General features: G+C 37.6%; 1 protein-coding gene across 2 annotated transcripts in view; it reads right to left on the bottom strand.

Moving 5' to 3' along the window:
• CNGA3 (cyclic nucleotide gated channel subunit alpha 3) overlaps positions 1-14577 on the bottom strand; it is a 30203-nt gene that overhangs the window by 14570 nt on the left and 1056 nt on the right. The window contains exons 2-5 of one of the 2 annotated variants that reach the window (XM_072413001.1): positions 7919-8063; positions 3651-3767; positions 2690-2869; positions 224-280 (exon numbers count right to left, since the gene is read on the bottom strand). In XM_072413001.1, the coding sequence (XP_072269102.1) occupies positions 224-280; positions 2690-2869; positions 3651-3767; positions 7919-8022 (458 nt within the window). In that variant the 5' untranslated portion in view covers positions 8023-8063. The remainder of the gene's footprint in view (positions 1-223; positions 281-2689; positions 2870-3650; positions 3768-7918; positions 8064-14577) is intronic. The other variant, XM_072413008.1, reaches the window with a different exon arrangement.

Genomic DNA, 14577 nt, shown 5'->3' with positions numbered 1-14577 from the left:
ATAATAGGAAATAAAAAAAAAACGTAGCACTCCCCCAGAAATAAAAAGTTCTGACATTTCTCTCATAACAGGCACTAGAAAAGGGGTTGGGGGATTGGGAAGGGGGTACTACTTTCACTGTACACTTGGGAATCTATCTCTAAAATCTATATACAACTGTTAAGAGAACCATAATTTTTTACAACTACGGTAATTTTTGGGGGGATTTCAGTAATTAACTTACTCTGTGTTGTTGCTGTTGTTGACATTGAAACTGGCAAGAGTCCAATGGTTGTGATAACTTGAATAAAATGAATACATTTATTAGGTAATAACATTTTTCTTAATATATCATGGGTATAGGGGGCATGGAATAAAAGGGAGAATAGGTTCTTGACAAGAACTCCTAACAAGGCTGTCCTTATTTTTCTGTGCTGGTGACCTTGTGAAAACCATATTAAGTATATATTACCTTACTTACCTTACTTTATACTACCTTACTTTTTAAAATAATAAAAATGCAGATTTGTTGCAATACTTACTTTCTTTACAGCGCTGGTCATCCAACCTAGCCTGTCTTCTGAGCTGTATGATGTCAACATTGTTTGGCCTGCTTTCTGTGAGCCCAAGCTGCCACTCACATGCAATCTAAGGAAGTCATCATGTTGCTTTGGGCTTGCAAAAGAAATGAAACACTCACCATTGATACTAGGGGCAGAAGTGGTCTGATGCAGGGGGCTGCATTTTGTGTTTTTTTTGTCATGCTGAGAATAACACTGATCCCCTGGGAGGGAAAACCCTCCCAGGGGATCAAATGTTTTCATTTTATAAATAAAAGTGGGAAGAACTTGCAATTTAACTGCATTCTGAAAAACCTCTCTGCTGTGAGTGCTTTCAAAGCTAATTCCTCACAACAGTGATTAACTAACTGATCTAGAATAGTTCCAGCTTGCAGGAAGACAAAATCGAGTCAGAGGATGAAGCTGAGCAACTCGCTCACCTTTACTTTTTGTCCCACCCCAGTCAGAAATGACAAGTGATCTTGGTAAGTGATTCAATAATACTGACCTCCAACACCATCTATACTCAAATCTCTTTTCTATCTTCAAATCTTTATTAAATAAAAAATGTCCTGGAAATGTATTTGTTCCTGGTTTGACAGATCCAAACTGTCAAAGACAGTCTTTATTTAAAGATTTAAAATTATTAAAAGGAGTATCAAGCATCATTCATTATTTTCCCATGACAAGTGCACTGTAAAAAAAATCATTAGAAAGTAAAATAGCTGCCTTTTTGGGATTCATGCTGATATGTGTTACATACAATGAAGCTGAAGAAAGGTATAAATAGACTAAAACTAGTATAGGTATGTGCAAAGTGATTTCTGCACAAACCGACTTCCTTACAAAATATTCAATTTGGTATCAAAAGTTTTGCTAAACTAGAAACTCTCAGGTTTGCTCACTTTGCTGTCTATGATACAAGACCTGGTGAAGTTGAAAGGAGCTCCGTATGCCTTGCGGAGGGGAGGGATTTCCCTTTAGGGAGCGTTTCCTATTTACCGCAGCGGCAGAAGTATAGCAGCGGTAAATAGGGGAGCCAGAGCAAGGAGGGCAGCTCCGGAGCTCTGGCTCTGGTAGTTCCCAATGCCCCCTGGCATCTGAAGCCGCGGGTTGCCAGCCAGCATTAGGCCGGATCCTCAAGGGGCCGCTAGGCCGAAACGAACTACCGGAAAGGCCTATCTGGCCTAAAGTTTGCCGACCCCTGTTTTACACCTTATTTAACCCAAATAATAATAAAATAAATTTCTGAAGTAGTTATGATCTCAATAAAGAGGTAAGCCGTAAATATTACAAGATGACCAGTTTTAGTGCTGCAATAAGAAGGGAGAAGATTTTACATTTATGTAGGTAAAAAACAGCCTTACAGAGCATGTCACAAGATATTTAACTGTTATAGGGAATATATATATAACTGTACTTTGCACTGAGCCAATCACACAAGCAGCAACAGATATTTTGAAGGTATGTAGTGAAAATAATAATACAAATATGTCGAGGTCAGAAGAACACAAGGGGCAACTTATTTTTTTGCCAGTTTTAGAAACCCAGGGGATTGCAAATTAAAATGTCCTGTGTAGCAGATATATACAATTTCCCTAATTCCGGTGTGTACAACTCCCAGAAACATGTTTACATGGGAGTAGAAAGTTGTTAGAAAACATGAAATGAGTTCTGGAATCTGACTGTAGACACAAACGTATCCTGAGAGAAGTTTTCTCATTAAAAGAATAATAGCAGGTTTGAGACATGGAACATTGCATATTAAAGTGTATCCCTTATTACCAGAATCAGACTGAAATGGCTAAATGGATGGAAAGCATTGAATTGATGCTAATGCTACCTAAAAAAGAAGGCTTAGCCATCCCACTGCCAACACTGCTGATCTTTACTGTCTGAAAGAGACACAGCTTCTAAAAAACCATCTGTTTTGAACACTTTAGAGTGTGTCAGATACCTGGTCCCCTCTCTGTGGTTTCTTCCACCACCCTCCATATCACAGTACACAGTAATGTCATATTGGTCAGGGGAATTAACCATAATGCTCAGCTGGGAACCAGACATACAGCACACCTAGAAGATAAAAGGTGTTAACAGCATGATAGAAGAATATCAAAAACATTCTTCTAACCCTTATATATTATATATACCTGTTTGCTTTCTGTAAATGTTCTTGATTTTCTACAACAGACTGGTTGATGCTGTTCCTGCTTGATACTTCTTTGAGTTCAGGACCTCTAAAGCGTTCCAAGAAAGAATCTGGGCGCTGATCTTCCCGGGCAAGATGTCTCATTGCCCAGTTTTGTACTGTGAGAAGAAATCTGGACAACCTATGGAAAGTACTATGATAAATATTTTGCTGCATTTTATTGTTCTTTATAAGAGGGATTTTTATATATTTTGTTTTTAACAATGTACTAATTACAGAAACTAACAATGACAAGTAATGGAGTTAAAAAATATCCAAAAAACAGTGAATGTGCTGGAAAGTAAGTGTGCCTAGGTGCTCTTCTGCCCACAGCTTTATTTCTGTGAGGTACTATTACTTGTCACTGCTGGTCTCAGGGGGATTAACAGTGAGATTTGATGGTGTCAGTTCTGTTCTGATCACCTTTTTCATTGAGGGGAAATTAAGGAAGCAAAGCCCTGCCTCTCCTTAGATGGTCACCCCCTCATAGAGGCACAGTGCAGAACAAGGCATATACAAAAATGGTGATTCGTTTTTTTTTTTCGGGCACAGCTTCCAGAGTTCATTTCCTTGGTAAAACCAAGTAATTAGTGTTGGTATTGCAGTTCTGATGAATGTTGATCAATGCATGCAATGGTTCTGGGATCTGTTACATGTAGCTCGTCCCTAATCACCCAAGTTTGCCTAATAGGGGCATGTTAAGCACTGCAATGCACTGGGCAATTGTGCAGCCTCCAAAAACGTCTGAAAATCCAAGCGTATTGGGTTAATAACATGAAGATCAATATAATAATATATGTTTAAAATATATTAATATTACATATACATTTAATATACACATAAACCACACTTTATCCACTTGTGTGTCAAAGTTATCTTCATAAATAAACTTCCCCCTTTTTGTTTCTTTATTGTTTGGTTACCTGGCCATCCCTCCTCTTCCTGTGAATGAACTTCTTCGGGATTCAGTAAGACCTCTTGGATCCAATGCAATAACACGTTGTAGTTCAGACGATGTGTCCTCACAGATTGAGTGAGCCCTGCAGTATCACCAATAAAACCAGAACACAAATCATACAAATTTCATCACCAATGCACAAATCTATTAAGCATCACCTATAATCTTGGACCCTATTTATTAATTTAGATTAGAAAGTATGATTCCCAAAGAGGAGAAAAAATATTTTTTTCTAAAAATGTCAACTATACATAAAACCATATCTATAGGTTATAACAATGATATACTTGGTAGGTACTTTATGAGTAAATCTGTTTTTATTGAAAGATAGTAGTAGAACCTGGCCCATAAGTACAAAATCTTTTTTAAAGTAACAAAACAATAGACAAGGATGGGCCATCTGTAAACTATACATCTAGTAATATTTACATATCAAACAATATGAAGAATATGAATGCAGGAAAAAAGTACAACAGTACAATATTTTAAAATTATTACGAAAAATAAAATTTTAAAGTTAATAAAGCAATCAAGAATGGGGAGGACAGAGAACAGGGAGATACTTAATGGTAGGTATTTTAAAATGAATCTGATCACTGAGTCACTGTATACAACTTCATAAATGTTTATTTGAAAGCTAATTGACATTTTCCTGGCTTTAGGGGCTATAGCTGTGTTATTTCTCATTCTTGTTCGGGTTAGCTCTATAAAGACATCCATTGAACGTCACATGAATGTAGCCGGAAACGATCTTTTGTGATCGCTTCCAGTGACAGATGAATGAACACTATACACACAGTGGAGTTCTGTTCTATGGTGAGGGAGGTGTATGAGCGAGTGGCACCCACTGTGCTCTCCTCCATTGAAATACACAGTGGTCGCTCATGATCGGTTGGTTGATCCACCATGTCGTCAGGGCACTGCTATACACATCTCAGATTTTTGCCAGCATGGGCTACACTACATTTGACTATTTTGTTTGACAATGATGGAGGCATTCAATGTTTATAAAATCAAAATAATTTTCCTTATTACAGTAGTTTATATGATTTATATAGACTGAAAAATTAAATAATTACTAATAAAGAAACAAACAAAATATTCTACACAAAAACACTGTGTTTGCACTTGTTAAGCGTTGCCTGTGCATATGGATAATTTAGTAGCACCGCTCTCTGGGTCCCACAGTATTTCATTTTTAGCAATTTATCATTCATATTTTAGAGTGTAAAATGGTACAATAAACAGCTAACTATAAACGTTTACTAATGCTTTTTCATTTATTTTTCCAGGTTAGGAAGGTCAGTGACTAGGCTCTAGCAGCAGTATGATATGAAGGGGGCTGTAGGTGGCAGTATTATGTAAGAAGATGCAGCGGCAGGGACCGTGTGCCAAGTAACAGCTATCAGGAGTCATTGGGGAGAATGGACATCATTAGTTAACAGTGCTGTGTTTGCCAGCATCCCCCCTGCATCTGTGATTAGAAAATAAATGACTTTTCACACATTGGCTCCTTTAATCAAAGCAATCATACTACATTATCTGTGCTGGATAAGCCTTTAAAAAGACCTAGCATTATATACCATTCAATGTGATTTGTGTTTTACTAGGCTTTTAAATAATCACTTACATAACTTTTAGTATTAGACTAAAAATGGAAAGAGATTCAGGTTAGAAATACTGGCAATAGGCTATCACCATGATGTCCCCTATTGAAACGTTTTTGCTAAAGGTTGTCCCCTACTGAAAAGTTATTCTGCCCTTTTTCATTTTACCTTGACCAACATATACAGTTTTAGGTATGTTTAGGTAAAACAGTCAACAAATAGTAATTTTACAGTAAATTGTTTTTTTTTCAAATTGTATAACTTTGAATAACATACTTTTTTATAACCAGGGCCATTAGCTATTAGACTTTACTGGTTCTGACAACAGGACTGTTTTATAAAAGCTCGAGCAATGCAAAATGAAAGAAAAAATAAATATGTGACTCCCCCACCCATTTGTAGTTTTATAAGTATACAGTCTTGGGATACTTCCACTTACTGCTTAGGTGATTATGGCTAAGTCTACATGGACTATTTCCCTAGTGTTTAGACACCCGTGTTTGTATTTCCCATTCATGCCATTGGGCCAATTGATACCTGTTTTTGGGCAGCATTTTTTTGAGCGTTAAAGATAATGCACTTTGCAACATTTGAATGTTATAAGCACTCATTGGAAGGTCCCATACATACATCAAATTTCTGGTAAGTGCTGTGCACATAACCCAGTTCAGTTCTATAGGGTGGAAAGGGGAAAGGAAGCCCCTGAGTTCTCCCACAGTCATCCCCAGTAATTTTATTAGTGATCCACCACGGCAGATCACGAAAAGACATTGGGGGACAGAAACAGGTACGATGGGTATCTCAGAGGACCTTTATCTAGCCTGTGTACGTAGCTTTACAGTGTTTTTGGTTGCTTGATAACTAATAAGCACTATTCCTGATTTTGAGCCTTTCTTGCGCTAATCCGGCTGTCTGTTACCTCCCCTGGGTGATAATCAGTACTGCCAGTGATCAGAGGAGCTCATTATTGCTGAGGTAGACTGTTGGAAAATCTCAATACTTTACAGCAATGATATCTGCTTTGTGTATTTTCCCCTGATAGTTTTAAATATTTTGTTTTATGAATATGTTTAATTGAACATGTACAGTGAATGACTCTAATTTAAAAAAACATGTTAGTCTCAGCAGGAAGCTTCTTTTTGGCTTCTTGCACATCAAAGGTAAAGACAGAATAATAATGAAGCTCAAATAAAAATTGACCTCTAGTGATAATCTATACTCTATGAATAAAGTTTAGAACTGTTCAGAATCAAAAGACATCTTCTCGCGTTTGAACTTATCAAAGCAGCATACTACTTAGATTACTCAAGCATTCAGAAAAAGATAGCAGTTTTCTTAAAGGAAAATTTATTCTAGTTTATAAACTGTTGTTTACACAAAGTGCCAGGATCAACATTGTACTAGCAGAAATAGGAATTCCAGTATGTGACAATGCTACATTAATACTGTATAGTCACCATAGGAAAGTTTGTTACTGGCAGGATTAGCAGGTGAAAATAAAGTAAAAATGAAGACTGGTCAGAACATCTAAACATGTTGCAATATGTACAGTTTTTGTTTCCGGATTGGATAGACTTTTACCTGGGAAAAAGATTTTAGAGGCTTTGTTATCATCCAGATTTCCAACGTGTTACTATTTGGGATATTGCTATGGTGTAGGAAAAGTGTCTGCATCCAGAACTTGTTTTTTTTTTTTTTAAATAATTTCACCATTTTGCGTGACACTGCTATAATTTGAATATATAGAGAAGAAATAAGATAAGTAAGTAACTTGACAACATCTTCCTCTACTAGGTAGGAGGCTTCCAGTTTATAGAATATTAAGAACACAAGACATCTTTAGCCATGTGTGGGGAATAGTAAATGGGACCATTTTCTATGATGGTACAAAGATGACATCTTTGATGAGAAATAGGGTAGTTGCATAAATTCCAAACATATCTTAATGACAGTGATAACCATTTTCTATTAATTGATGTTAGGTACGTAAGAAAGTGCCTGTTACTCCATGTCAGCCATTCGGAACCTTTTTAGTGAATATCCAAATTCAGCTTAATTAGTCCTTATTTGGCTGGGGTTCTGGTATCTATTTTCCCGCTGCTGGTTTTGCCTCGCCTTATATATAATGTGTGATTTCAGTCTCTTGCCTCTGATTAGTTGAAGTTGATACAGCTTGCCTTTATTTTAAATCTGGTCCTGTTTAAAATGTGGAACCCTGTTTTGCCTGTCCTTCTGTCAACTGAGAAAATCCCAATGGTGTTAACTCAACAGATGCAAAACAGCCAAGCCCAACCCCACTATCATAGACCCTGGTGAAAACCAGGCAACCATTTTACCTTATGTCTTCTTTACCAGCTATTTGTGTAAAAAAATCCACCTATATCAATGAAAGCAAATTATTCTACTTGAAAAAGCCATGATACGCTAAAGAAAGAATCACATGCCAGGGACCTATTCATAATCATCATACAGGATTTGGAACTGTTCCATTTGCTCTTCCTGAAGAAGAAACAACAATAAAGCATATATGTGTGTCTTTTTTAATTTAGCTGTCTAAATGGAGAGTTTATATTCTCCCTTTCTACACATCTTATGCTATGTTTTGTGTCATATGAAATGACCATACCTGCTTGCTCCATTTTCAATTCTTTCAATATCTTCATCAATTGTTCTGACGGACAGTCTGTGCAGCAGTGGGTAGGATGTTTGTGTGTTGACAATAGCAGTCATTGTGAATCACAGCCAAATGGTCTTCACAGTGTAGGTAATGGCTGTAAAAAGATTTAACAATACCTATTAGCTATGGATAAATAAAAGTCATGCACTTTCAGGAAAAACAAGATGATATTTAAATAAGTATAATATATTTAAGTAAATGCAACTTATGTTTAGCGCTTAGCAAACTACTAATGTGGTACAATAGCTCTTTTATTAAATGACATTATTTTATTTTGATTTTTTATTAATTGACACTGTAAATTATTCTTTAGATTATCTTGTGATACTTGACTTTTCTAGTAATTAACACCACACATTTTAATTCATTTGCAGAATGTATATAGAAGAACAAAACATATAGCATTAGGGGGAACAAAGCCTCAAGGCCCTCTGTCAAGGGCTGAATGCATACTCTCCTACAATTACAGTAATTATAACTGTGTATAAAAGTATATAACTATACTTACAAGTAATATTATTCATCAAACCATTTTGTTAGATAACAAGGAAACTTTGTTTTGTTTTTTTGCCTTCGTCAGGATTAACTATGTCCATAGGGTTTTATATCTGGGATATGTTTATTTCCCTACTGGTAGGGAAAATAGACTTATGTCTATTTTCAACCTAACATACTATGTAACTTTGTATTACAACTAGAAGAAAGAGTTCTATGCTTTTTAAGTAAGATGTCAGAAGGTACATACTGCCGGTCTAGCTAATCTACCATAACCCTCATGAGTACTCATTTACAGGATACATTGTTACTGGAATTCTCCTCTTCCATCCCTATTTAAATCCATTCATTCTTAATCATCTGACAGTTCAACCGACTTTTTGTAAGAGTTCACTGAGGTGAATGTATGAGCAAATCCCTTTATTTGTTTTGAGAAGGGCTATGGTGGAAGACATCCTTGTCACAGGAACCCGGACTGAATCTTCCATGCCTTTGGGATATTGTTTCAGACAGCACCTTCAGGTTAGCATTTACAGGTTATGGTAAAGCTGGCTACTCATGAGGCATACTGTCACACACGGAGGCTAAGCCAGGGGTGCCTTTTTGGCTCACAAGCTACTTTTAAAATGACCAAGTCAAAATGATCTACCAACAATAAAAATGCTAACATATAAACATAAATTTATTTATATATATCCCGAGTATGACACAGAAGTGACTGAAGTTAATCAGACATTGAATGGCAGAACATTGCACAGACATTGCACTACAAGGCTATAGTGACAAGAAAGCTACAGTTTACCTGTCATTGGAGAATGACGTGCTGCGCAAGAAAAAGAACTGCTAATCTGTACAAAGGTATCGCCCAGTACTGCTCACCTCAGATTGCCCTCCCGCGCTCCCTCTCTGCCTTCCCTCCCACTCCCCACTGTTACATGGAGCCTTCACACACAGAAAGACATCCCCAGCATCCCTATAGACATAGCAGCCAGGCTGCTAGTAAACAGCAAGGGGGGGTAAGGCAGGGCTCTGTGATCGGCTCAGGTTGCCTTTGCAATCGACTGGTAGATCACAATCAACGTTTTGGGCATCCCTGGTCTAAGCAGTAAGCAGGTCTTCTCCAGGGTCTCTGATGGTGAGGATGTTGCGCCGCTGGTTACTGCCAGGTTGCGGTCCTTGGGCGCACCAAGGTGGGCAAAACACGGTACCAAATCACAATGCAGAAGGATAGTCGAGGAAGGCCGGGATTGAGGCAGGTAGCAAGCAGGGGAGGCCAGGTCACAAACCAAGGGTCAATTGGGAGGGATCCAGGAGACACCAGTGATATAGGGGCGAGTGTGGGAACAGGGAACAGAGAAGACACTGGAAGCAACACGAGGCACAGGCGACTCAGAGATATCCACAGACAGACAGGAACACTGGAATAGCACAGGGAAATTGGCTGGGAACCCAACAGACTGGACAACAAAGGCTTAACGCAGCAGCTGGACAGGGGAAACACTGAATTAAACACCAGGTGAACAGGAACTAGCAGGAACTAGCAGGAACTAACAGGGATGGATAGGAGGGTTTTTTCTGATTTGCCAGCGGATTAGAGGAAATTGATAAAGCTTGAAAACAGAGACACGCCCAGAGGTAGAGCTGCCCGCATGCGCAGAAGAGAGATGTCTGCTCCTTAGTGAGGAAGAGGTAAGTGTGACACATACATACCTCTGTATGCTTCAACTAAATATATGTCTACTTTAGATAGCACTGTCTGCACAATAAATGGGCTTGTTGGCTGAATTTTAGGAAAATACTTCTGGTGGAGAGCCTCAGGAGTTATGGCACCGGCCTCAAAGCCACATACTTTAGCTGGTTAATGGACAGGAGTTTGGTCATACATCCCTCTTGAAGCTTATCTACAAAGCTATTTGCCCATTGACAAAAAGGGAAAAGTAACATGAGACGAGATGAATCAGTAAATTATAAATGTCAATCTCAACTTGCCCAACTTTCCTGTCCTACCGTTGGATAAACTGTCCCAACAGAATCTGTACTGTGGACAGTTGGAATTAGAATTCGATATGGAACATAGCAGAATTTTTGACAGATAATCATGTATCAAATACACAATAAACACCTTCTGGCTAAAATTTGTTTCGTGTTGCCTTAGGCTGGGTCTACACGGACGTTTTTAAAAACACATGTAAACATTCCTATTGCATTTATAAATGTGTTTTAAACACTTTTATTAGCCTTTTAAAGCTTGGCTTTAAAATGCCGCCTTTGCCTCGTTTTCCCCGCGTTTTTTAACGCGTTTACGTTTTTAGTGCTTAAGAACGCAGGAAAATGCTGGAAAAAAAGAGGAAAATGCGGGGAAATGTGCCATTGCAGGCAATAAAAGCGTTTACCCGTGTTTTCTCGCATTTTAGACTTTTTCCAGCTTTAACCCAGCATTTTAATTTTTTAAACGTTGCAAGCAACGTTAAAGATACAGCTCATAAAAGTGCCTCAAGGAAATTTTCTAGTGTAGATTAGCCCATTGGAATGCATGAGGATTTCAAACAAAGGGCTTTAAAAGCCTCAGGTTAAACGCTGGGGAAAAATGTACGTGTAGACTAACCCTTATCCTGGGTTTTTACCCCCTATAGGCTTAGAGATGTAAACAAAACAGTAGGCAGAGGTAGTAGGGAGGTGATGTATTATAGCATGGTTAATGTAAAGGTATAGTTTTCCATTAATTAAAATATATTAAGGCACATTCAAAGAAAATTGGTACTGAGAGGAAAACAGAGCCGCCAATAATTACCTACAACTAAAATGATACTTGCCTGTCTTTGTTTTTTAAACTTTCTAAGTCACTGAATGGGAACAAAAAATCAGCATCTAATAAAATTTTGATTTGCATACCTGCCCAACATGAAACCACTGAAGCCAGCATTCAGCATGACTTCTAGGCAACTGTTATTTCTATCAAGTCAGCAATGGCCGCCTACATATCTCTTTTTAAGAAAGAGTTTCCTTTGATTAGGGAACTTTAGGAGATGTAGTGATGTACAGAACACAGTAACCCACACAAAGTGATTAGATTTCACCTTTCATCGGAATACTGTAGTAAGATCATTGAAGGATAAATACTGATTATTTGCTGCACTGTATTGCATTCTTTACAACCTTCCTTATTGTTAGTAAATGTGTATCTTTTATTGTTTATTTGGAAGAGTCTAAAATTACTTCAGGGAGCAGAATCTGATGTTCTATTGAGCTTACATGCTACGTTTATTTCAACAGACAAGTTGTATTTGCCTAATCTCACACTTTAATCAATTTAGTATATATTTAGGTAAATATTAGTAGTTGGATATAAAGTAGCGTGGATATACCTGTTTATCGATAGATAAAAATGTGTACACTAACGTCAATTGAGGGTGATGGTTACTCTAAACAGTTGACACTACTTAAATAAATTGAAGGTAGAACTGAGGTAACTGAGGTAGAGCCAGCAGAGATTTGTTGCAGGGAAGCTCTAACTTTCCCTGCTGGTTGTTCAGAATTTTTGTTCTGGGGTTGGTTCTACAAGGTACTTGGAAAAGTGGGGTGGGGCAGATTCCCAACTCTGGGTTCCACGTTTTCCTGAGACTCACAAGCCGATATAGCACACCTGGTGCCAAGTTGCAGAGGTTGTGAATGTGAGAGACAGACTGTGCCTGTGACTGTGAGAAGTTAAGTGGTGGTTTGGAAGCCAGCTCCAATCATTTGGTTTTGCCAGCCAGGAGACTATTCTTTTGTTTTAAAGACTTTTTGTGTTGCTGAAACACCCCTGCGAGGGAAGACCATTTTGTTTGCTTTGTTTCTTTCATTAAATAAGGGCAGGAGTCTAACGAGACTCTGATGCCTGGATCTGCCTTAATGCCAGTCTGCCATTTGGTGTTAACCCCCACTATATAAGGCATTGCAGAAATACAAATGGCAAGAGTAAGGTATATCTAAGGGCAACCCCCTTGTACCCTTTGCTTGTACAAGACGTAATCTAATTTTCTATTGGAGCACTATGAAAAGGAACATATCAGTTCTGATGTCACCAGACCTACCAGATGCACTTGGTAATAATACAATACAATATATAATAAACTGCTTTCAGCTGCACAAGGTCAGGACTCTCCCAGACATTTGCTCACCGTGGCAGACCAAGTAGTAGTAAGATCTTTTAAAGCCTTGGATGGTTTTAGCTTCTAAATCCCTACTCTGCTGGGTTACATTTAGACATTGGGTGTGTAATTGCATTGAAATGGATTACTCTAATACACAAAATATACTTTTGCAGCCAGTAGGGTATAAGCGTTTACTGTGAAATACATTATGGTGCATGGAAAGGTTATTTTAGTGCCCAACTGGAACAACTGCAAATGTAAATTTGTTGCCACATTTAGGTACAACAAGGCTCAGTAGTCAGTCCAAATAAAATGCTGGTTAGTCTCCTATGATTACCTTTGTCCTAAAATGTGTGTTTGTGAATTGTGTAAATGTTATGTAGATAACGGAATGTACTCTTCTGGTACAGAATATGGCCAAATTATAATACAGGACGACACGTCTACAGCCCTACAGCTGTTAGTTTGGCCAGAACAAAAAAAGCTTGTTAGTGTACACATTAAAATGACAATAATAATAATGAAGATTGGAATTTACAACTTTTCTACCTACACACAGATAGTATATTTTTTTACCAATGTAGGTGAGTCCTAATGCTTAAATTGTACTTAATTTAATTTCTCTGAATTAATATTAGGATTTTATATTCAGTGATGCCTATTACATGATGTTTCCTTTTATTTGTATGCCTTGATTATTCCCTTTGTACTGCAAAGCAGGATGATCCTCATTACCATTACTGGTAGTTCTAATGCTGTGGTCAACATTTTTATTTGCTAGAATAATAAAAAACCTTCATAATAATAAAATATTAGGCTGGAACTACAATTCAGACCCTTCCTGGTGGAGAGGACTTAAGACCATTAAAACTTATTAGCTATTAGTAATGTCTGCAAGTTTGCCCATCAAGACGAAGACCTGCAACTGCTAATTCTGTAATCCTTCATCTGTTATCAGTCAAACAATTGTTACTTTTCATTTTTTGTGTGTGTGTATATGTGCCTGTGTGTCTTGTCACTGATTATATAAGCAAGGTAAGTCTCATATTACCGGTTTCCTTGAGGTCATTGTTAATGAACAGCAACATGTCTTCTAGATCTGGTAATGGAATTTTGGGATCAAGTGCCATAGCACTACATGCTCTCCATAATAATAATAATACTGTACTATATCAATCTTTTGCTTTTTCCCTAGCAAAACCTATTTACATTTTGATGTGAAATAGATGAGTTCTCCTCTGATTTATTTGTATACGGGCGATGATCAGTGTATGCCACCCACCTTTTTTCGGGGCAAATGTGAACAACATGTTTTGCTTTGACTGATCAGATATAGTAAGGTTAAGCACAACTTTGTAAAATCACTGCTATCAGTTATATTCATCCATCATCCTAGTAAAAAACAATAGCACTAATCACACAAGGTTAGCTATGTAACTAAAAAACATAGTATTGTCAGGCAAGACTTATCACAGCAAGCCAACTGCATTAACAATTCTACAAACTGAACATCATTTACATTTTACTCTGACAGCTGAGGGTTAAGAACCATGATCCAGCTCTCTTCCTTGCAAGAAGAAAGAAAAATCCAGCAGGTTCAGTACATTCATATTTACAGCTGATCTATTGATGGAAATAAAGGGAAAAAACTAACCTACAATAAACCATTTATTTCCATGAAGATGTATCCCTTGTTTCTGTAAAAATGAAATGCCTGTATGCCTTTGGAGCGTCACCACTATCTCATGTCTTACCGCCTTCTCTTGAGTGTATATGAACAAAAAGTGATTATAATTGTAGAATCTATTGTGAAGACATAGAGCTAGATAGCAGGCTTATGTGGGGACTCTGCTTATGGTTTATAGCAGTGGAAGCCCTGCTGATCCAGGGCGCTGTGTATTACATATAAATCATGATTCTGTCTGCTACAACTCCAGGTTGTGTTGTTGTTGGTATTATTATTGTGTGGTTATTTGGAAA

Source organism: Pyxicephalus adspersus, chromosome 1 (genome assembly GCF_032062135.1).
Source record: "Pyxicephalus adspersus chromosome 1, UCB_Pads_2.0, whole genome shotgun sequence".
Lineage (NCBI taxonomy): Eukaryota > Metazoa > Chordata > Amphibia > Anura > Pyxicephalidae > Pyxicephalus > Pyxicephalus adspersus.
The sequence above is the reverse complement of the archived record's forward strand: the minus strand, read 5'-3'. Positions and strand labels throughout refer to the sequence as shown.